At 39.3% G+C, this 24,731-nt stretch overlaps 1 protein-coding gene across 1 annotated transcript in view; it reads left to right on the forward strand.

The window, feature by feature from the left end:
- CCDC6 (coiled-coil domain containing 6) overlaps nt 1-24,731 on the forward strand; it is a 48,245-nt gene that overhangs the window by 4,149 nt on the left and 19,365 nt on the right. The window contains exons 2-3 of the mRNA XM_058029106.1: nt 15,364-15,513; nt 22,599-22,727. Of these exons, the coding sequence (XP_057885089.1) occupies nt 15,364-15,513; nt 22,599-22,727 (279 nt within the window). The remainder of the gene's footprint in view (nt 1-15,363; nt 15,514-22,598; nt 22,728-24,731) is intronic.

Consider the following 24,731-nt stretch of genomic DNA (forward strand, 5'->3'; position numbering starts at 1 on the left):
CTAGAATTTGTGGGGTGCTGTGTGGATCCCCAACAGGATCATCGGTTCGGATGGGGCAGTCTGACCTGAAGCGCTGATGGCATATGCTGGCTTTTGTGAGCTTGCCGTGAGTTCTCACTGTCTGTGGTGCCTCTTGCAGCACCTTCTGCCCGGGAGCACTGGGGCACGGGACTGCTGCAGGTTGTGAGTGGCGGTATTTTACTGTGAGACCTCTGCTGCCCTTGTTCCTGTAGCTAAACCTGAGCTCTGCGCCTTGGCTCCCAGCTTAACTCTTGTCATTCCTGGAGTGCTGGCAGAGGGCGGTTGCATTTCCTGGCTTTTTGGCCTCCTCTGCCATTCTGCAGAGCTGTGTGAACAGCCTCCCACCTGTTGAGAGGAACAATAGAAAAAAAAGCCTTACTCAGCTCCTATTTCCTCACCCCCTACTTAAATCCTGAACAAAGTTGTTGCTTTCAATAACAGCCATCTCCTGAAAGCAAACAGGCTTTGTGATCAGAAAAATCCTGTGTGCTATTGTGACCTGTTAGAGTTTTCCCAATGACAACCAGATTTGGATGCTGGAAATAATTAGAATTTTGCATTTTGTTCTCAATGAAGTGTGCAGAGGGATCTGTGTGTGTGCATGAGATCTGCTATTGTGGGTCTTCATGAAAAATGTCAGCCTAGACAGATAGTTTGGGGAAATGAATGGGTGTGCTGTTTTGCCAAAAATCTCCTGCAAAAATGCTTTTTTCTTTTCTGGAGTTTGCACCAGAATTTCAAGGCAGAACACCTGTTCCAGTACAGAATGTGTCTCTTAATAGTAGAAGAAAAAGGGCAGGATAGTCTATCTGAACTGAAATAAGAACCTTTAAAAGGTGCTGATAAGGGCACGAAATCAATTAGTAGTAGAGAGAGGTTAAAAGCAAACAAAGAAAGCAAAAATATTTTTACAGAATGTATCTGTGAATCTGTTATTTACTTTTTGATTTTAAAGTAGGTCTTGCTCATGTGAAAAATACTCTCAGTTCTGTGATGTCTTTTGTAGGTGTAAGAAACCTGCTTGGGGCTTTTGTATCCTGCTGTGTCATTTATCACTCCAGTTTGTAGCTGGACTAAGCTGAAAGTAGCTCAAAAATAACTTATTTCAGAAATGCTTTGCTTACCTGCTTTTGCTAAGATTAGCAAATCCGCCCACCATGAAAGTCCATCCGAAATTTTTCAGGCATGTTTTTTCCAAGAGCAGGCATGTAGGAAATGACTGTCTGCTATTTCAGCTTTACATTCCCTTCTGATTCTCAAGAAGGTTCTGTTGAACTTCTACAAATGTCTGTAAATTAAGTTTAGTAATGCCCTTTGGTGTTTTCTGCCTTGGCCCTTGGGGTGGCATGGTCAGAGCCCTGCTGCTTTTGCTGCATGGCTGGAGAGCCTGTAGTAGGAAGGTGTAGTAGCATCTGCTTCCCTTTGGTAGTTACACACAGCCCCTGGCATATCCAGTTCCCAGACAAAAACATCACCCATGTGCTATTAACAGAATGTCACTGGGGTGTGTTGTAGGCCTTCCTCAATGCTGTTTAAAATACAAAAAAAAACCCACAGAAAAAGTCCATGTTTCTGAACTTAATTCAAATATTAATCAACAGGAATGTTTGTGCTTTAAGGGAGTTTAAGGCTTCAGAGGTTTATGTAATCATCTGCTTAAAATTTTGTCACATGGTTTTGTGAGTTTTTCCGCACTGAACCTTGTAACTAACCTTGAAATGTGTCTTTGAGAAGTGTATCCAGTTTTAATTTGAAGACTCTTGAAGAATCACTGTGCTTGCAAAGGCTTTGGTGTCCTGCCTCCCGTTCTTCCCATCAGTTTCAAGGCTGAGCTGTTGGTCCCTGCTGTGCCTTTTGGCTGGGTTAATGAGTGTTCTGAATCCTCTGCTTTCTTCTTATGAAGATACAGGCTGTAACAAGCAGCTTTAGTTTACATTGACAAACTAAGCTAAGCTCTCAGGCTCTGAGGTGCTGGAAATCCAAAGTGTTGAATTATATACGATGCACTGGTCTAGTCCAAACATCCTTTCCTGCTTCAGATTTCCACAAATGTTTCTGATATCTTCATTTGGAACTTTACTTATTTTGTTTTTTCTCATCCAGTGTGGTCAGTTTTCTTTAATGAGCTTGCTGCTGTGTGCTTTGGCTATTGTGGCAGAAATAGAGTTGCACACCTGTGCCTTGTTCAGGTCTGATTTGTACTGCTGGGTTGTCCAGAAGTACTTGGTTTAGAGCAGAGAATTAATTAATTGTGTAGGGAATATTTTAAACAACATCCTGCTTAGTACATGGTGGTGAAATGGGACTTCCCATTGATGAGTATTTTTGAGGTCAGCAAGCCACTTTGGAAATCCTGATGTATACTTTATTTTATAGCCAGTTTAAAATAACGTTTGGCATGTATTACTAAATCAAAAACTCATATGGGTGTCTTACACACACCCTACACCTTTGTGGTTATCTTTATTACAAATAGTCCTTGGCTGAAAGATGAAGATTTGCTTATCTGCCACAACTTGTTCTCTATAAAACCATGCTGAATGACCTGTTTAATGTTTCTGTCCTTTATACTGTAAATTAATTTGTTTGCAGTATTGCCATTGGGTTGATACCAAACTCTGATAACCACCTAGTTTTGCTTGCCTTTAAATATTATACAACAACTATACTTTTTCATCAGTTACTTTATGTGATGTTCCCATATTTAATAATGGTGGAATGTCTTCAGTCAGTAGGCATACTGGTATATTGCTCTGAATTACTTTGGGGATGAAAGTGAAATAAAGAACTGAAATTGTAGAGTGCATTTGGGAAATTTTAATAAGGCAAAGTTCTTGGTATTTCTGTGGGCTTACTATTCTGCATAGAAAGTAATTTTACTTCTTAATGAACTTTCTCACTGAGGTTGTATCATGAATTCTGTGTTAGAATTCTGTGGTTTCTAATCAGCTTTTATTTTAAGAATAGTCTTTATTGTCAGGTTTGAACATTTACTAAGGCCCATTCTTCCTTGGTGTATCTCCAGTGACTTAAAAACATTTTGAAGGAGAGGTTGCTTTGATTTTTACTGTATTTTACACCTAACAACAGGCTTGCTTTCAGTTGAAGAAAAAATAGTCATATGTGCTCCTGCTGTATATCTGCCAGACATTTTTAACCTCCTTTTTAGTCACCTGCCCAACTGACTGTTGGGTTTTGCATTATTCCCATCAGCTGCTTTAGTAATCAGTATTGAGGTTTTTAGGGCTTTTAGTGCTGTTGCTGATCCCAGTATTAGAAAGCTAGTATGGACCAGATTTTAGCATAGCTTCCAAATCCTGGAAGTTCTGTATTTCATTTTAGTTGTGGTTTTGACTTGAATGGAGCTTGAATTTTAATACTGATTTCAAAGGATGAAGGAAAATTATTTCACTTTATTAAACTCTTTTTTTTTCCAGGGTAGGTAGGTGGTCATCTGTGGTTTTCTTGCACTTATTAATTCTATTTACTTGTTCTCATTGCTTGTTTCCTCCTGCTGCTGATACTGACTTTAATGTTGAAGCTGCTGTTTTCCAAGTTGTTGGTTTCGAGTGTTGGTATACATGGGGTGTATTTTCAGCTACACACTCTTAGTGCCAAAGCTCCTTGGAGTAATTGAGCAAATAATACTGACCTGTGGTGAGCAAGCTTATGCTTCTGCTGGAGACTTCACAAAAGGTTTTCTTCCCACTGCCCCTCATAAAGTGTGCTTGGGGGGATCCCAGGTGGGGACTGGAAGCATTGCAAGCCACTGAAATGGTGACTCTGTGGCAGCTGCAAACAAGATGATCAGGCAGCTGGGCTTGTGGGGTGCTGCAGGACAATGGAATGCCAGTGTCTCACAAACAGACCTTGAAATGTGATTGAAACGAAGAAATGAGACAGTGCTGTCCTTCACAGGAATGAGGATGGTCAGCAGTAGGCATCTCATGTATCTCAGCATAGCCTTGTAAAAACAGTGAGAGAAACAGTTGCTTTGCTGCTCTTTTTTGGGCAGGGGGGTAGGAGGAAGTTGCTGAATTTAGCAGGAGATCAAGAGGTGAATTCTTTCAGTCTTCTTAAAGAAAAAAAAAACAGATGAAGATGAAGTAGGAGAATAGGGACAAAATGTACAAATTGAATTATGCACAGGGTTTGGGGTTCAAACAGAATGAATGGAAAAGAGACAAAGACATGCTCTAGAAGAGAGGCAAAAAATACAGTATAAAGCAAGCTCCCCTGGATGTGTAACAGGAAATATTCTTGTGATGTCTTGCTTCCAACGCAGCAGCCTGGGGATGGCCAGAAGGGAACATCTCAAGTTCCTGTTCTCCACTCAGGTCCTTCTGTCTGACTGAAGATGTGTCTTGACCTTTAATTAGGTAGTCTGTTAGTGTCCCATTTCAATGTATGGGCTGGAGAACAAAGTGAAAATGACAGGCAAGACAGCTGAGGTGAAGTATTCCACAGTAAAAATGTATCTTAAGTGGGGAACTCTGAATTACAGGTATGTGGATTTCACATCTCTCTCTGTGGGGTGCAAGGGTTACTTGATAAAAACTGAAGCAATTTTTATAGAAATACTGAAGCAGTTTCTAATCCTGGCACTTGAGTTGTAATTATTTCAATTATTCAGTTAAAATACAGGCATTGTAGGCTAATTGGTGTCTATGGGGACGATCCTTTCAGCTCCTGAGAGTGCTCTATCCCTTCATGCATTCCCTTGCAGCTGTTTTTTTCCTGGAAAAGTAGGTATTTGCTCAGCTGATAGTCTAACTGATGGAGAAACTCTTCAGATAAGGCTTCTCTTCCTCTCTCACCTCTGAATTTTACTAAGTTTGAAATTTCTATTATTACATGCAGTCTGGTCTTAGTTTGGGGAGGGCCTAGTGAGGTGGATGAGCATCTGTTCAGCCCTGCAGTAGATGGAAACAGCCTAGCAGTGTTCCAGCTGTCTGTAAAGTTTTCCTCAGATGCTTTAATTTTTTAAACTGCCTAAAATGTGATGTTTCTGCTTATTACTGTAAAGCTAAGGCCTTTTTAGTTCCCTTGGTGGTGGTGCTAATCTTACTTAAAACTCCTACCACATATATAAATAATTCCCACCATGATATGCTTTGGTCCTGAGTGAAAGTGTAAATGTTTCTTAACAAGTCAGACATGATAAAACCCAGCAATGTTTAGCATGCCACAATATGAAGTTATGCTTCTTTCTGTGACTTACGGTTGAATTTCTACTTTCACCAGGTGGTGGGATTTCCACTTTGTTTTGCTTCATTTTCAAATAAACAGCAAAAGCCACTGTTACCAAATTTGCAAAATGTAAGGTTTCAGCCACCACGTTTGCAGGAGCTTTAAAGGGTATGTGTTTCTCATATCTGTTAAAAATGAACTCTAGACATTTTGTCATGGCTCGTGTTGCCAGGAATTATTAACTAGGCAAAATCTGTCCTCACAGGCCATGAAATCCTGGTTGGGTCAAGAAGAGGGACACTCCCAAAGTCAGTTTCACAGAGTAAATTTAACCTGAAATTTAGAAATGCAGAAAATCCCTTTTCTCTGATTATTGATACATGTAACTGGATGGTCCTTGCTCTGTGAGTGGAAAGGTGGGTAGGCATTTCCTAAGGCTTTCTCTGTGTCAGACCTACTTCCTCACTTCTTTATAGGAGGAATATTCAAGGATGATTGCATTCCCCCACATCCTGCAAATCTCTGTTTGTAGGGGCCAGAGACAGAGAATACAAAGGCCAAGGATTTATTTCTTCATATTCCTCATCATATTTTCATACACTACACATTGATATACTTGTTTCTTGCCTCAAAAGCCTGGAAAGAGATTGCTCTTTGGAATACTGTGATAGGTACTGTAAGATATCCAAACTGTAGAGAAGGTAAAAATACCCAAAAAAACCGACTCATTGACTCCTAGGTGAGGTAAGTAGAAACATTTCTTTTTCTGTAATGGAGCTGGAGCTAATGTGCCTTAACAGTGGGTTGGACAGTGTTGTGTTCACTTTGTGAATATCTTGGTTTGGTTTAGGAAAAGGTATGATTATAATTAATAACAAGTTTCATCTCCAGCTCTTGTTAATCACTGTGAAAGTGTTTCTCTGGAAATTCAGTTTGTGTAAGAGGAAATTGGGAGAGATTTTAACCCTCTTAAGAGGTTGTTTGTGTTGAGTGGCTAAGGACACCTTGCTACTTTGGGGAAAAACATTGCCATCCCTAATGATTACCTAAGCTGTCTTTGAATTTGTCATATAAAACAAACAAACAAAATCCCAACAACAGTCCCATTTCCTGCCTCTCCACCAGCAAATAAAAAGGGTTTAAGAGTTTTAAAGACAGTTAAGAAATTACATGGTGAGCATCTACAGTTTGAAAGCCCCATAAATGGATCTTTATCTGGTGGTCTTTATCCTTAGTTTTAGATAAGGAGAACAGGTTGATTATGTAGATATACCAGAGGTTATAAACACTTGAAAGAAGGATCTACAAGTGCTGAAAGCCACTTTTACCTAGAAGGGAAGGATGGTGAATACACAGGCAGTGGGTGCTCAGGACCCAGTCAAAGTGAGAAAATGTGCAATTTTCTGCCTGGGAGCAGGGACAGTCACTGCTAATACCTGTGGTATGCAGGTGGCACTCCTTGGCACATGCCATGCACCTGGAAAAAACTGGGGATAATAGAATTACACTTCAGTTTCTCATTATGTACTCCAATGAAGAAAAACATGGTTTTCATATTTACATGCTTGCAGTGAGTTACCTGGAACACGTGAAGTGAAGTAGGATTTTCATGGAGGTTATTTGTGGGAGGTGACTGTTAAATCTCTGTTCAGTGCTTTCCCTTGTGCTCTTTTGCCTTTGAGTAGAGAAACAGCTGTGGGTGCAGAGCTGCTTGTAACAGGAGTTTGCTGTGGTTGCATCTTGAGCAGAAGTGTTATTTTAGAGCAGCTCAGTACCTGTTAGCTGAATTTACCTCTGAACAGAAGCTGGGCATTAAGTTAGTCACCTAATAGTCTACTCTGCTGCTAAATCTTTTGCTGTTCCTGCTCTGAAATGTTGGGAGTGGGCAGTTTTGAGTTTCCTAATTGGTCAGTTCAGCAAAATGAATTGGTTAATGTGTGGTTACATTGAAGATAAACGTTGATTTATCAGTGGTCAGAAAATAAACCACAAAACATTTAAAATATATTAATTTTAAAAGTGTTTATGCATTAGACATCTGATATCAGAATAATTTGTACTGGGGTGCTACATTCCTTGTAGGTCCTAGCACTAATGGTGGTGTTACTGAGATTTAAGTTGTTGTTACTAGTTTCTTAGAAGCTTAACCAGATTTCATTAAATTTGAGCATTGTAGATGCAGGTCAAATAAACCACAGCATTTTAAGATGTGTGGTTATTCCAATGATCACATAGGCTGTGGAAAATTATTAATGCACACCACCTCCAAAACAGTGTATGCTACAAGATTAGAACAAAATGATCCTTTTTCTTTCACATTGACAAGTCTGAGCATTTGAAAATTCAGACAAACTGAACATAAAAGTACAAACCTTGCTGTGTACATGTGCATCTTTGTGATGTTTTCCAGCATTTTTTATATTGAGGTTGAGCAAAAGCAAAACCTGTTCTACATACTTGTTTCCCATTTGTTTTACACTATTAATTAACTAGCAAACTTTCCAGTGCAAAAAATCCAGCAGTAAAACAGCTGTGCAGTTAGAAGTCAAATAGTAAAGCAAAAATTTCTTTCTAGTAGTCATCAGTAAAGGATTAATAGAGAGAGGTATTTCAGACTTTGGTTCAGAGTTTGATATGGCAGTGTAGCTGTATTTTCCATATTGGCTGAGTTTGTCAGTGCAAGTCTTCAGCTGGGTGCAAGCTAGCAAAGATGGGGAGGTCCCTGGCAAAGCACCATCTTCTGGAAGGGGTGTGCTGCTGATGCTTTGTGCTGGGAATGGTCCCTTGCCTGTGCTGGGCGGATGGAGGTGTCTCACAGATCCCATTCTCGGTGCCCTCCTGGCAGTGATTGCATGTGCAGGCATTACAGCTCATCTGAGGAACATTTCATGTGCATTTTGAAGTAGTATTTGCTTGTAAGCAATGAACTTGAGGACTTAGGGGCAGTGGTTTCTTTGTGCTTATATTCATGATACTTATTTAACCCATGCTCTGGAAACCAGTGCTGCTGCGAGTGCAGCAGGTGTAGGAAATGTGTGCTGCCTGTGCAGCCGTGGGACCGAGCAAGGGCCTCATGAAACAGAGCCATTTGGAAAGGTCTGCAGGCTAGATTTAATTTTCCTGCTGGGTCATTCCTGCCTTGGCCTGTGACTTCTCTTGGCTCAGGTTACAGCTCTTGTGTGCTGGAAGCAGAGACTCCAGCCCTGATAACAGTCTGGGAGCTTGTTCTACATGAGGATGTTTAAGTGAATGAAAAATAAGAGCTATAAAGCATATGTCTAATGAACAGTCAGATTCTTAAGGTTGCCATGTTGAGTGTTCAGAATAAGAAGTGTTTAGCATGTGCTTGTACAACCCTGATACTTTTGCCTTTATGGTGCCTTATTACTATATAATCTTTAGTTACATTAAGATTGCATAGCAATATGTGGTCGTGGTTAAAGTGCTCAGTAAAAGTTATTGATACATTTTTCTAAGCTCTGTCTTGACATTTTGTCAGTCGCAAAGAGTGTGGCTTTTTCATGTGCTGCATTTTTATTAACTACTTAATCTGCCAGTATTTTGAAATAATAAAAGCTCTTGAAGGGAGTATACTATTTTTTTCTGTTTTGAAGAAATCTGTTTAAATTATTTTTCAATTATGTAAGTAAATTCAGGAATTGATTGTATTAATTATGAAATTCATATAGCTTGTTACACTTAGTTTGTAATTAGCCAAATGCATTCATTTTATAAATATTTATGCTTGTCAAATGAGCTTGTTTACATAACTTGCTTATTTCATTTTTACCACTTGTGTGTTTCAGTTGTGCAAGGGTTTCAGGTCATCATCAAAATGCAGAGAAGGAAGTGTATGCAATGGGATTGCATACCATCAAACAATTTACTTCAGTGCTGATGCTGAGATTATTCAGCATGAAAGAGTACCAGTGACTTTTGTGTTTAGGAAGCTGGTTGCTTCTGAGGGTTGTTCTTAAGTGCTCCTCCCAAACCACAAGATGTGTGCACCTGAGTTTTTGAGAGAAGATCCCACCAGGCTGCATGAGCTGAAAACATTTGACTGTGGCTCAGACTGACTTGGGAGAAGAATGCATTTCTTATGTAGTTTGAGTCAGCTCATTTCTCCACTCAGTGTGCATCTGCTGTGGATTTGTGTGGCCATGTGTTGGATCACTTGCTGGGCATCGAGGGAAGAGCTTGCTGTGCCTGGAGCTGGCAGCAGCAGGGCTGTGACAGAGGCGTTTGACATGTCTGGCCAAAACCTGATTGACCTTTTACAGAGGAGAGGGGTGGAGGATGAAGGGGACAGAGAAATTCCTACTATAAATGGAGATTAGAAGGAGCTGTATTTTAATACTTTAAATGGTAGCTTATCACAGAGTTATTCCTTTAGTATTACAATGATAAATTGTATTATTATTATAATAAAAAACAGATATATTTTTTGTCTCCTCTTGCAGCAGAACTCATCTACTAAATAGCTGTAATATAATAGGACTTATGCTTTGAAGCAATTCTGTTTCAGTGGCTTTAATGTTACACAATAGGCAATGTTTAGAGTAGTTTAAGTTCTCAGGATGAGTTTCAATAATGAATTTCTTTCTTCCTTGGTGTATTTGGAAAATAACTTTTGGTGAGCCTGGAAGTTTGTGATTTTTCTGATGGAGGGTGGTGTCTGTTTATTTGTTTGTTTTTAGAAGCCAACCAACCAAAAAAAAAATGCTTTCCTCCTACACTACCAGGTCTGTGTTAAAAAAAAAATCAGCCCTGCAGCTTGGGGTCCTGAATGAACCATTCAAAGGTATTAGTGCTTGTTTGGGGCTTCTAGGAAATACTGTATGCCCAAAGATAAAAATGCATGATTCTTTCTATTGCTCTCTTACTCCTGAAAACTCACCTTAAAGAAGGGAGAAGAAAAAGAAAAAGGTACTTTTATGTCAGAACAGAGGAAATTACCCTGGGGGTTTGTCACAGATTAGACAGGAAATCACACTACAAATTGACCCCAGAACTTGAATTCCAGCTCACCACTTCAACCACAAGAGCCTTCACTCTTTTCTCTCAGACAGGCCACCCAGCTGAAAGAAATACCTTTCCCTGGGTGAGGGGAAAGCTGTGCCCATGGCATTTCTGGGCTTGGGTGGGAATTCCTTGTCCTTCAGCCCTTCCAGGCAGGAATGTGCTGCTGGGCACTCGCTGCAGTTTGGCAGTAGTGGGAGTTCTCTGAGTTGCTGTTGACTTCTGTTCTTGTGGTGGTTCATGTTTCTCACTGTCTGTAAGGCACATTGCATGCGCTGTGGTCATCTCAGATGCAGCTGGAAGGTTTGTAGGGAAAAAAAAAAAAAGCTGCATTGTAAAAGTTTCTTTTGTAAGAGAACAGTATCAGCTCGCTGGAATGTTTATTGCATTTGTAGTTTTCTGTGTCATTTTAACCTGGTGCCAGAAAGTATGGCCAGAGCAGTCACTTGAGTTAGTAATGAGAGAGGAGGAGTGTGTACTTCAGGAGATTTGGGAAGCTTAGGTTTTATTTTATGCAAGAACTGCATATTCAAAATTCATGTCATTGTAGCAGCCTGCACTTGTCACCCTGTTTACCTCATCCTATTAAGCAGAACTTTTGGGAGGGCTGCTTTCTGCAGTGCCAGCTTTAGTTCAGTGTAACATGTGCAGCAACTGAGATCATCTCTTCCCAAAGCTGTCCCGACCCTTCAGTCTATATTCAGTAGCAAAGATTGAATTTCTTGTGGCAGATTAAACTGCTCTTCAGCTCCATCTACAGGGTTACCAACTGCACCAGGAAAAGTTGGATGAGAGGTAAAGAGGTCATGGTAGCCCTTGACATGAAGATGAAAGACCTCCAAGGGTGGATTAGATCAAAACAATGCTTGGTAGGCTGTTTCCAGTAAGATCCCCTGAAATGTTGTGTCACCTTCACCCAGGATGCTGCTGGAGACAGCCTGCAGGCTGGGCATGCCTGGCATCTGCCTTGTGTGGCTGCCTGGGGCAGTTTGTGAAATGTTTACTGCTGAAATTGTCTGAAATGACACCTGGCACTAAAACGCAAGAACGTGTTCATGTCAGGTCACTGATAATGTGCTGATGCTGATTACAGAGCAGGTATTAATTGCATTGCTGAACTTGCTTGCTCTGCAGAGTCAGGAAGGCTTGTGAGGCTTTTAGAAGAGCTAGTGGTGGGGGGGAGAAGAGATTTTTTTTTTTTAAGTTCTTTTGTTAAAGTTTATTTTTTATGTGACTGTGTGTAGGCTGATGCCTCATCAGAAGTACTGGATTTTGCTGCTTCATAGAATACAGTGCCACTAGAGCGATGTGGTCAGTGTGATACAGAAAGAGCATCCCACCAGAAATAGAAGCTGGTGCTAGAACCAAGAAATTCAGCAGTGTGAACCTGGCCTGCCAAAGGTGTATTTGCAAGAGGAACTGAGAGAAGGAAAGTATTTTAATGGCAAACCTTCCAATTTATGGTAGTATATGCAGCATGTGAAAAAAGAACTTTAGTGCAGATCACTTCCTAATATGATACTTGGTTACTACGTAAAGTTTAGGAAAATATGTTTCTTAGTTCTTTTAAAATTACTTTAAATTTGAGCTCACAAGGACAGATTTTTATGACACTTCGTGCATCAGCTCTACTAGTGATCAGGATTTCACAAGCTTCTGCAATAAAAATAATAGGATTTTTCTTCCTCAAAAGTATAAGAGGTTTTTTTGTGGTTTATATGCATGAGGTGCTTTTTATCTCCCTCTTTATTCTTGATTTCCTGCAAAGTAATATGATAGCCCTTGCATTTATAGTCTTGACCGCAGTAATTAGAGATTTTCCTTAGAGGATGCATCTATGGAATGCTCCAGCTTAGCTGTGCATGGAGTTTTGAGACGAGGGAGACAGGTGGATATGTCTGTTGTTATGCAGAAAATCTGTGGTGAAAGTAGATTGCTTGTTTCAGGTTTCCAGAGACTGACTGATCAGGTGTTATCATTTTGTATCACTCAGTGCCTTAGCAATTTATTTTGTAATATGATACACAGAACAGAGTAAATGGCTGTTAGTATTTTTGTATGTGGAGTGTGATATGATAATAGAGGAAAACCAAGAATTCTATACCCTTGTGGAAGACCTAGCATTTCTGATTTCTATATTTTGTTTCTCTCTTTTTTTTTTTTTTTGCTGATGATATCAGACCTCTTTTCGAACACAGATACTTAATTAAACGACAGGTTATCCCTTTGGAAAAACTGTATTCACATCCAGAAAAATCAGTTTGATTATTGGCTAAATGAGTAACAGATTTCAAGACTTTAGTCAATATTAAGGTAAACATGAATTATCCTATTACTTGAGATAATTTAACTCTCACCAATTAATGAGTAACAAGATAAAGGGCAAGTTTCAGTATGAAATTGAGAAGAAATGTGGTTATGAGTTATGTGGTTTGTACCTAGTCTAAATAACTGTCTGATGTTTTTCAGCTGAAATGTTTGTGTTGAAAGTGCTGACCTTGGGTAATTAACTGGACATTCATTGTGTTCAGTGTGCAGTTTGTGTGCAGATGTGTGGGGTTGGTGCTGTTCAGTTGAGAAATTCTTTGTGTGAGGGAGGCAGATTTACCCTGCCCGCCCTCCCCAGAGCCTCCTGCGTGCTGTGGGCACAGGGCTGCTCTCGCTGCTGTTGTGCCAGCACCGCGCTGTGTGTGCCCCGCCAGCTGGGGAGGCAGCTGCAGGGAAGGACAGGGGAGCGAGGGCAAGGCTGGTTCCTGGGTGTCTCCTCAGCCTGGCTGGCCTGCTGCCTGGCCTCCTGAGCTCCAGAGGGGCATTGGCCAGGCCAGGGAGCTTGGCAGCTTGTGCTCCTGTTGGCCTGAGCATCAGCGTTAATGCGACACCGGGAGCTGGCAGGGAGTCTTGTGCAGGCTCAGTCCTGTAATAATGTGATTTTAGAGCTTTTGACTGGTGCAAAGCATGAACAGAACAAATCTGGGCAAGTTACACACAATAGAAATCAAAGCAGAAACACCCTCATTCTTTTGTTTTTCAGAACCAAGTGCTTTCTAGTTTAATTTTAGGTAAGCTTGGTCTGTGTTACTGTCTTCTGTTGTCTGAAGCATTGAAAACCAGACACAAGTAGAAATCCTATGTAGTGAAGGCAGTGGAGGAGTTGATTTTGGAACAGTATGCATGAATTTTAATGATTTGAGGACAATGAGCCCTTGCAATTTGACTTGTTTACTCTGTTCTGGAATGTCTCTGAAGACATAAGATGGTTAGTAGCTCTAAGTAAAGCCACATTTAGAAGCTGATAGATGATGTTATTCAGATCAGTTTGATTCCAGGAGTTTTAATCCATTGAGATGTGAGCTGACAATGTAACATTTCCTCAGACCTCTTGGACAAATCTCTATTTTCTTGATGTGACAGTAATACCACTGCTGAACATGCTGGAATAGCTGTTCTCTGCTGTGGAGATGCAGTACATAAGAGAGGAGGTGTTGTGCAGGACCTGAGCTGCTAAGCCAGCAAACTCTACCTGACCTGGCTTTTTTTTGCTTTTCTTTCTTTTTTTGTTTTTTTTTTTTCTGGTTGGGTTTGTACCAGCTCTGGTGGTGACAGGGAGAAGGGAGCTGTGGCAGATAGATTGTAGGAACGAGCCATGTGAAGAAAGAAGTAGAGATGGGAGAAGACACAAGAAAGCACAGACAAAGATGTGAAGAGAAGGACTTGATGGAATGAGGACTCAACTGGGAAGTTTCCAAACCACTGCTTTAGATTTTATGATATTGGTGATACCAAGAGGAAAATTTGTAATTGTCATATTGTTTCACCAGATTGAAAGACAGTTATGTTCTTTAATTAACTTTTCTCCTAGATGTTGAAGGTGTCTAAGTAATTGGCTCTTGGACCACTAGGGAATGTATCATTCCAGTTAAAAGATCACTGACATAATGAAATCTTTCAAGCATTTTCCAGTGTGCAATAAGTATAAAGAGATTGTTATTTTGGCACATTTTGGGCAGAGGATTATGGAAGATAAGCTTTCAGTAATGTGTCTGTTTCTGTTCTTAAATTTTCGTCTAAGTTTGCTGAAATAAAGCTTGCAGAATGTTTGCATAAGCTATAAGCTGGTGTAATTTTATTAGAATCAGGGCAAATCACATATGTGCAGTTCAAGTCATGGGTTTTATTGCAGGGAATAAAATCACTCCTAGCACTAACTTGCCTCATTGGTTTAATGCAGTATTTCTGTCATTTGGTTGTTCTAGGCTTTGAACTGTGGCATTAAGAGTTGGCTGTACCAATTTGTAGCTGTGATCATTCATTTGCCCATTTGAAGTACCCTTCATGGCCTTTCAGAGCAGGCTTTCAAAAGATCCTTTTTATGTTCCATTTATCACCTTTATGCTTAAAACCATACAAACATCTGAACTGTAGGGAATGCAAGAGAGCAGTGTCCCAGGCTGGCTTTCTGTGGAGCAGTGCAGGGTGCAGTAAGCTGAAATGGAAATTGTCACTTGTAGTAATAATGCATGGAGAAGATTTCCAGAGTAGCTTGGAGTAAAGCTAAGGCCCCATAGCATTTTTGTGAGTTGCTGTTGTATGTATTGGATTAGCAGTGGAGGAATCACAGCTGTTTTCCTGGTGGTGGGGTAGGAATTCCTGTGAGAGGAGCTGTGCTACCTCTGGCTCTGCATATCGGGGTGAAAGAAGAGGAGCATTATTTGACTCTTGGAAAGCAGAGCTCAGTCTAAGGGGTCTGAAAAGGGGGCACAGTGATGCATGCAGCAGTCTGAGCTGTGCTTGTAATGGAGAACATTTAGGCAGGAGCTCCTTTTCAGGCATAGAGTAGGTAAAAATAGTTGTCTGAGTCTGTAATGCTTTTATAAAGTTTGTAAGGTTGAGGAGTTTGTGCATTTGGTTGGGAGGAGGCTACTTTAAAGCACCAGTGCAGTTTCTCAAGTCAAAAGGTTGAAAACAAAAAATGAAAAAAGGTGCTAAACATTATAGAAGGGGTTGGTAAGAGCACTTAGGTCCAGCCTACAGGCCTCTAGGATGATAGGCATTTAAAGGGAAATTGAATAATTGCAGCTGTTTTGAAAGGAAACTTGCTCCCTTTTTTCTCAAAACTATGTTTTTATTTCACAGCAAGCAAGGGCAGAGCAGGAAGAAGAATTCATCAGTAATACTCTATTTAAGAAGATTCAAGCTCTGCAGAAAGAAAAAGAAACACTTGCAGTAAACTATGAAAAGGAAGAGGAATTTCTCACTAATGAGCTCTCAAGAAAACTGATGCAGGTAATTGGTGCCTTTACTGATGTTTTTTCCAGGAGCCTCAGGACTGACTGGTGACTGAACTTTTGTGTTTGTGTCTGCACTCTGAGGGAAGTGGGCAGGTTGGAAAGCTGACACTTGATAAAAGCAAAGTACAAGATGTATAGTGAGTGACCTTTCTTTTTAATGTGTTGCTTTGAAGTTTGCGTCTGTGAACTCAACTTTGAGAACCTGAAAGTTTGTATAATGATGCAAAAATAGGTATAGCTTGCAGTAAATGTCATCTGCCTTCCAGACAAGAGTTACTGATTAATTTAAAATGTTAGTGAAAGACACTTTCTTTTCTGGAGTATTTGATTCTTAACACAAGTCCTAAAAGATTAAATTTTATATACAAGAATGTGCAGCAATGCTCAAAGGGAACTTTTAATGCAAATTTGTCCGTACTTGTAACAAAACCCTTGCTCCCATTGAATTAAAACACATCAGTTTGATGGTAAAAGTAAAAAGTTGAAGATGCTGGGCCAGTTGTGGCAGAGAAGCCTCTTTCCATTACCCAAGTTGCTAATTTTTAGAAAGTGGTTCGGTATTTGTTGGAAGTGTTCTACATGGTTGCTCTGTTCTCACAGTCTTGCCTGAATACCTGCTGTTGGCTCCTGTAGGAGACAGGGTGCTGAGTTAGGGGAGTGTTTAATGTGATCTGCCTGAGCTTTTTTCATGCCATCAGTTCTAAGCTTTGTCATGAAAAACCAGGCACTTCAAAAGGAGCTAATTTGTATGTTGTAAGCATTGCTGTGTTCTGCAGCTGGAGACTGAAGGCATGTTAGGAAATGCAGTATTTGGAAACACCAGCAGAGCTAATCCCATCTGGTGCTTTTGTCACTGAAAACTGGGCCTTCTCTCACTTTGTCTCTTTGGTGCCTGTTATCACACAGGAAGCTCAGTAGCAGGATAAAATATCCCTTACTTGGTATTACTATTTCCCCTTGCTGTTCTTGAGGAGTGACAAGGATGTTTCTGAGTAAGAGACATGTTTGATTTCTAAGCCATACATTTTCATTTAAAAACAGAGAAGCAGATGGCAGTAAAATAGGGCTATCAACTGTTCTTTTCTAATTGAAGTAAGATGTGGATATCACTGTAGAAAAAGCTTTCCACTGAAGTCTCTTGCAGTAAAGGGAGAAATGGTACACTGAACAATGTTGTTTAATTGAAAGGGAGATGTAGAAATCTGTTACAGAACCAGGTTATGTGGGACTGTAGTATACATTTTAAAGAGGAAACCAAAACTTACTTTAAATGTAAAAGCATGGATTACACCTGATTTGTTTGAAAGGTTTTGAAGTCATATCATGACCTTGGACACAAATTTGTGCCACAAAGTTCTACAGCAAGTAAATTGTTGTATCGAGTAATTGCTTCAAATATGCTTACCCTTTTCCCTAGAATGAGATTGTTTTAACAGTTTTTTTTTAAACTATCTTTAGTAGCATTCTTAAATTGCTAAAATTATGCAAAATAGGTTTGCAAAGAGAAATATAAACTTCTTGTCAACCTAAAAGTACTTTTTTTTTTCTTTTTTCTTTTTTTTTTTTTTTTGTTACGGGCATTCAGAAACTATCCTTTGACTTTTGCCCCAAGTTAAAGAAAAAGGAAACATTCTACTGTTCTCAAAATGGCCAAGGGATGCTTGGCTTGTTATGTATGAAACAAGGCAAGGGGATTGTGCTGTTTGTCTGTTGGAAACCCTTAATGGGTGCAACTTCATTCTCATTGGTGAGAGAAAGATGCAGAGAAGCATCTGAAACAGAATGCAAACATAAAGCTGGAGTTATTCTCACCTTTTGTGCAGCATCTGGAGAAAATCCTCAGTTGTGGATTCAACATCATCCCACAGATACTGCCCAGCTTTCAGCAGGCAAGCTGCAGGCTTGTGCTGAAAGAAAAAGCTGTATAGCCATACCTACAAGAGTATGGAGGTAAAATTCTGATCCCCACCTGCAGCCTTGGATTTCATTCCATGTGGCCTTGCTGTAAGCCTTTGATAAATATGGTTATGTCAACCAGAAGGTTTCAAAATACAGCAGTTCATAAATGCAGCTGTGTTCCAAATTGTTCATCCTGAAGCTATGTGATTTCTCTCAGCACCATTAGGTAGCAATATTTGAGAGTAAATTGTGAGTTTGTCCTATCTGAATAATAATCCAGGTAAAAGAGAAAAAGAGAGCAGGTGTCAGCATCCTGGTGGTGTTGGTGGTTTGCCTGTGAGGGGTGAGTGGCATGGAATTTCTTGCTTAGAGGTTCACCTGAAAACTTCAGTGCCCAGAGGAGATAAGGATTATATCAATGCTCCTCCACAAGGCCAGAGCTGGAACTTTTGTGGCTTGTGCCTAGGCACCAGTGTGTTTCTGTTTATGGCATATGCTAAGGTGTTATTAACCCTTCCCTTCACTGGTCAGCAGATTCTGTTTTCCATACTTCTGGATGACTTTTCATACCTTTACAGTGGCTCAAGACTTGCAGTACAGGTGGAGAACTTGTTTTAAAGCCAACAGTTTAATATTAAAGCTGTTTTTCTGTTTGTGTGTATGCTGAATGCAGATCTCATTTCATGGCTTGATTATGTCTTTGATGTGATAAAATTGCTGTGAAATACAAAACCAGGATATCAATCTAGTCTCCTAAACATCAGTAATGTGGTTAGCAGCTTATAAATGATACAGAAGAAATTGTTCCTTCCACTAAAGAGCTTGCTTACCTGTAGAATTAGGGAACATTTCAATATTACTGTTTGTTTCCATGAAAGTAATTTTTCAATTCTTCAGAGATCATGGATTTAGTAAATTGACATTAGAATATTGATGAGTTGCAGGCAACTTTTTAAACAGCAAACAGCTGAAAATAGTACTTGATGTTTTTTGTTTTCTGAAAGATTATCTGTTGTCTGAAGATTATTTGTTGATTCTTCAGTGTTGGACCCTGGAAATTATACCCACATAGAACAACAGGTTAAAAATTGGAGAAGAGAAGCTAAACAAATTCATTGTTTGCAAAGAGGGTATTATTGGCACATATCACATGGTCAGTTTAGAGTTTATTAGAGCATCTTTTCTGTAATTGAATAGTCTTCCCATCATACAGATGTAGGGCTACATTCTTGACTAATGATTTCTTAGACCAGGAAGGTAAGATAATTATAATTTCCTTTTTTTTTAATTTCCTGAAATGTATGGGTGCCAATACTTACCATTACTCACTAGAGTGTAGCAATTCTATCTTATTAGGAGAATAATGAACTCATAAATGCCCACTTCCATTTTTGGCATCTTTGCTCTGCAGGGAATTCTAGCTAAATTAGATGCAGACTTTGAATAATGACTAACCCAGGAATACAGGAGTCTCCAGTTGGTTGCTCCACTGTTCTTTGGGATTAACTCATAATCTCTGGGTTTGCCAGGCAGTGTTGGTCTGACCTGGCACTAGACTTAGAGCATTCATGCTGTCAGACATTGTACATCAAATGGCTTCCTGCTTTTTGTATGAGTAAGGGAAAAAATTGCATATAAATGTGTTGTTTTGTCTAAAACTTTGCATTTTGGAACCGAGGAGAGGTACTTCTGCTAAACTGCATATGATTTGCACTCTCCCAAGTGAGAGTATTCTTTTTCAAGTATTTGCAGCTCTGTGCCTGTTTCAAAATTACTGCTGTATTACTCTGTTGAAAGGCACCTAGCAGAGGGACTTTTTTTCACAGTGCCTGTGTATTTGTTGCTTTGTCAGACCTTTGTTTGTCACAGTTGCAGGGGTTTATGCCTCTCATTCGGCCTGGCCTCTGGAATTAGCTCCCAGAACATTAAAACATTTTGAATGTGGGAGCTGCCTGCCAGAGCTGCAGTGCTCCTCCTGACAGCCAGCAAGAACCCCCCAATCCCATGTGCATCACTGTTATAAATCACAGGCTGCCATCAGGTTTGCAATATCAGAAATTAATTTTGAAACCCTTTACTATATGCTAGACTGAATTTAAACAGGCATGGTAGCACATAAAAGAAGGTGTTTCCACTGGAATAACACTGTCTTTCTGGTGCCATGCCATTGCTTAAAAATATCTTCTTATAACTCTAACGTTGACTGTCTCTACAAGCCAAATGAATGAATGTACAATTTTATTAGATAGATTTCCTTTGTTTTGAATAATTATTAATTGTCTAGTTTGAGTGTTGCAGAAATGAAGGAGCACATGCATCTCAACAGAGATCTTAGAGTAAACAGAAGATTTTTATCACATGCATCCCTGATAAAGTTCTTATAAGCCTTATAAATATTTATGATATTTTCCTATGTACTTCATGTAGTTATATTTTTGTTTACCTGATGAAGTCTCTAAAAAAGCATGGAAAATGTTTTTTATAGCATCCTCAATTGCTAGTCGTTATAGAATGGTAGCAGTATATTGCAGAATATCGTGAGAAGTGTTTTGATGCAGGCTCAGTTCTTGCAGTGGTGGACATGGACCTGTTGAGTTACTGTTTTGAAACTTAAAGTAGTAAATCTTGAAAATTTACCACTTGTGAAACAAGGCTGCTCCAAAGAAGAATTTATTTTTAATATCGTTTAATCTTACCAAGTCAGTTGCTTTAAATTGGAGACCAGTCCTTTTCGAAATCAAATTCAGATTTTCTTTCAACACCCTTATATTTTTGAAGTGCAGATTGGTCCAAGTAGTTGTCCTTGAAAGTAAGATATTAAAACATACCAGGATAACAGCATGTGTAGTCAGGCAAGGTAAGTAATTGGATGTCTGTACAGAAATGTTTGTTATGTAAGTCTGATTCTTGACAATCCTTTAAAAAATTGTGAGCCTGTAAACATAAGCTATTACTCTTCCTGCTCCCAAAATACCATGCATCAACTCAAGGATGCTAATGGGATTGTGCTGAATAAACAGAGCCAGCTCATCTATCAATTATTTGATGAACATCTGGACATAAAGAGGAGGCAAACTGCTGATACTAAGTTGTTAATAAATAGGACTTTCAGGATGCAGTGAGGGAAGAAGTGGACAACTTTTGAGAGCCTGGATTACCTAAAAATAGATTGTACAAGGTCATAGTCTGGGGGATAAATGAGGGTTCATTTTCTAAGGGGAACTTCATCCATTGGCTCCATTACTTCATAAAAACACTTCCCACTATCCCAGAAGTAAGCCAGTACAGGAAGGAAGGAAGGCAAACATGGCCCTGCATTGTATGAGGACACTTGTTTCAGCAGAGAGAAAGTATTGCTGTAGTTGTTTAGAACTTAAGTGAGCTGAGGCACACAGTCCTGCTGCTAAGCTTTGTGTTGGGTAGCCCCATTCTCACTTCAGACTAGTCACTGTCTCTCTTGCACCAAACCCATCTCTAATCTTACAGAGCTGAAAATTCTCCTTCTGTTTTCATATGCAATTCAACGTCTGTAAGACATTGGCATCAAGGTGACACTTTGTAATACATTTTTCCTTCTCTATAGCTGGCAGGTGTTATCTGTAGACTATTGTTACTATAATTGCATATAATTCCAAGCAGTTGGGAAAAACTCTTTTACTTTACTAAGTGAAATAGAAACTATCCACCTGTATTGTGCCAGGGAATATTTTCTTATTGTTAGCAATTCTATTCTTCAGCATTAAGGTTTCATCAATAACTGAATTTTTATTGTTTTGGTTTGGTTTTGTCATCAAAGAAAATAAAAGGGAAAAATTATTTTACCCTATGTAAGTGACAGACATCACTCATATATTTTGGGAGTGTTAATAATATTTTTCTCTTTCCTTGTAAAATGAAGTAAATATGTTCTATTAAGAGTTTGCTGTTCTGGTATTTGTTTTAAATTGTGAAAAAACAGATCTCAGCATTGACAAGCCCTGAAAACACAAACCCCAAACTTTTCCCATATGTATATTGCCAAGTAGTTGCTGTCTGCCTGTTGCTCTTCTTCCTCTCTGTGCCTTTTGCCTTGACCTCTCTGCCAGGCTGCACTTCACAGACCATTTTGTCTCTAAATAGGAGCAAAAGGAGCTGAATTAACAAATGAGCAATTTTAGCTTGTTTCAAAATCCAAGTCTATTCCTTCCCTGTGTCTATCCAGCAACCTTGATTTGTGTCCATGACTCCAAGGTGTCTCCATTTCCTCAGCTTTTCCTCACACATTTAACACTGTGATCTTACAGGTTGTTATGTGCTAGCCAGAAGAACTGGCATAGACAAAATAAGCAGGTGGAAAAAGGTGCTTGCAATTGTCAGTGGATGGTCAGAGCACAATGTAGTGACACCATTGTGTGTTGGTGACATTTGCTTTTTCCTGAGGCAGGTTCACGTGTTTGTGCCATGGTGCCAGTCACACTGTTCTATCCACAGGAAGACTTGGATCCCTGTCTCAGAGGCACTCTACTCCAAGCTGTACTTTATGTTAAAATGAGGGGGATTTTTTGATTCCATCTGCTTGAGAGTTAAATTTTTCTTCTCCATTGAACATATTAAATGAAAAAAACCCTTTCAATATTAAGAAAACATACAACATTGATTTGAAATAACCAGTAATTTTATGTCATCAGGACAGTTTGATTTTAATAGCATAGGAATATAAATTAGAAATTTTTTTTGTGGTTTGTAAACTAGTTGCACAGCAATTCCATTAGTATGATTTTGGTCACAATTTTCAGCTTTCAGCTGCCTGGAGAAGGAAGTGCTCAGACCTGCATTTTGTGCTTTGGGTGTTTTTGAGATGATGCATTTAGATTGAAATTAATGCTTTTCTGAACATTATGATAGATTTTTACTGTGGAAATGTCTATAATACATTATATATAGTATATAAAATAATCTATTTTAATTTCACTGATTCAATAGTTGGAAATTACTTTTCTGTGCATTGTAAATATGCAGCACAGTTTAAAATGCCCTTTTTTGAAGAGCTGTTAGGTGGGTTGTGCATTTTGAAGTTTTTTGAGAAGCATCAGTAGAGAATTTAACATGGAGCAGGAATAAATGTGTGAATAAATATATAAAAGGTGCATAAGTTCATGCTTTTATTTGTTTAAAATATTTACATGTCTCCTGAATTTTTAGCTGCAACATGAGAAAGCTGAACTGGAGCAGCATTTAGAACAGGAACAGGAATTCCAAGTGAACAAACTGATGAAGAAGATTAAAAAACTGGAAAATGATACAATTTCGAAGCAGCTCACCCTGGAGCAGGTAACTCTTTCATTGCACCATTATATGACTGAAAAAAACCCCGAGTCTTTCTTTTGTCTTAGATTTGACTTAATGTTTTAAGCATGTAAGAAACTGGGCAGTATTGAGAATGTAGAAAAGTCAGTTCAGCTTCCAAAGCAATAGAAAAGTAACATAGTTTATTGTGAGAAACTTGGATTAGTTTTTTTCACGGCCATTATATCTGAGTGTCTATAGTATATTTGTTACAGTAGCCTTTGTGTGGGCCTTCATGTCTGCTGGACAGCAGTGACTTTTGCAAATGCAGCGGTTTTGTAAATAATGTTGCCTGTTGCTGTTCATCATCTTCCACTCATGCTGCTGGTGAGAAAAGACTGTCACTTCTGGTGGTGCTAAGCACAGTAGTAAATGATCTGTTTGTGGTCTGGCTGTGCTCTAGGTCACCTTTTGGTGGCAGCTTGGATAGCACAGCTATCTGTGAGTTGTCAGCTGTGTGTATCCTTCAGAAGCCTTGAAGTGAGACTGCATCCAGCTCCCTTTCTCCCCAGGCAGTCATGAAGATTGCAGAGATAAAACACCCCTTGTTTGGCTGTGTTTTCACAGGATGTTTAGACATTGGGAGTGCTCATGTCTGATTTTAGGCATCTGCATCAAAGCATCTCAGTGGTGTCAGTAGGAGACCTTTTGACTTAAATGGCAAGCTGGTGAAACCTTTAGGCTTGTTAAAGGACTCCACATTTTCTGGCATGTGCAGGTCCAATAATTCAGATGATGTAAATATAGTGTGTTATCTCTGTGATTTCTTCTGCTGTGGAGCTTTTTTGGTTGCTGGTAATCTGAATTGTTGCCAGTTTTGTATGAGTCTCCTTTTTCTGTTGGCATGGATAAATTAGTTAATGGCTATCTAAACGATCAAGTGATCTTGATTCTCATGATAACATTTATATGGAGAGACCTATAGAACAAACTGAAAAATAAAAGGTAGGAATATGTAGTTACCAACAAATCCTTACCCAGCATGGAAATTAGCATGAGGTTGAAATAACTCTCTTAGCCACAAGGTGGTGGTGGCTGCCACTTAATCAAAATGCAAAGTAAGCTTAACATACTAAGCTGTGGCAGTCTTTGAAATGTTAGCATGAGCCATAGGTGAAATCTTCATGGTATTATTTTTGTCTCATTCTGGACAGACTGACTTGTGAAATCATAAAATTTGAAACTTGTTGCTGCATCTAAATGTCAGTGATACACTGTTCAAAAAGCATAGATGCACAAAGGTCTTTAGTACCTGGCTTTGAAAACTTTGTGAAGATGGTTAAATTTACCTGTCAGTCTTGCTTAGAAATTCCATGTGAATTTAGTGTAATTCACTGTATGCCTTTGTTTTCCCTCACAGTAAGGTAGAGTAAATATCAGGTTAGTTAGGGCTTCAGTACCCTTTCTTTCCTCACACTAATTAAAAATGCTGATTGTGCTAATTAACCAGCTGAAGCAGCAGCCTTGGGGCATGTGCTGTACCTAGCAAGAAACAACCCAAAATTGTGAGGAGACTCATGTTGCCTTCATTGCACATAGAGAGAATTAAGGAAGAGAGATTGTGACAATCTGCAGCACAACCATCAGAACACCTGTTAAACAGGGCTTGGAAGGAGAACTCCAGTGCTTTAAACTGGGCTACATTGAGATCTGTCACTAGTCAGTGAGCAGATAATTACAGCATATGTTCACTAAAATGTTGTTTCTAAAATAGAGAGAGTGAATTATCTGTGCTTTGTGTTCTTTGCTTCTTCTTTCCTTTTTTTCATCTGAACTGCTTATACCACAGGTGATCAGGAGGTAGCTGATTTCTGGTTGCATAGAACAGTATTCCTTAATAAAAGCTAAATTGGATCTTAGGTTTCAAATGTGACCTGAAATAATTTCTTAAGTCAGCTTTAAGTCAGCGGAGCATTCTTCTCTGAAGGCAAATGGTGAAGAAATTTACAGCATGTGACTATTTCATTAACAGAATGACTCAGTTAAAAC

Source organism: Melospiza georgiana, chromosome 8 (genome assembly GCF_028018845.1).
Source record: "Melospiza georgiana isolate bMelGeo1 chromosome 8, bMelGeo1.pri, whole genome shotgun sequence".
NCBI lineage: Eukaryota > Metazoa > Chordata > Aves > Passeriformes > Passerellidae > Melospiza > Melospiza georgiana.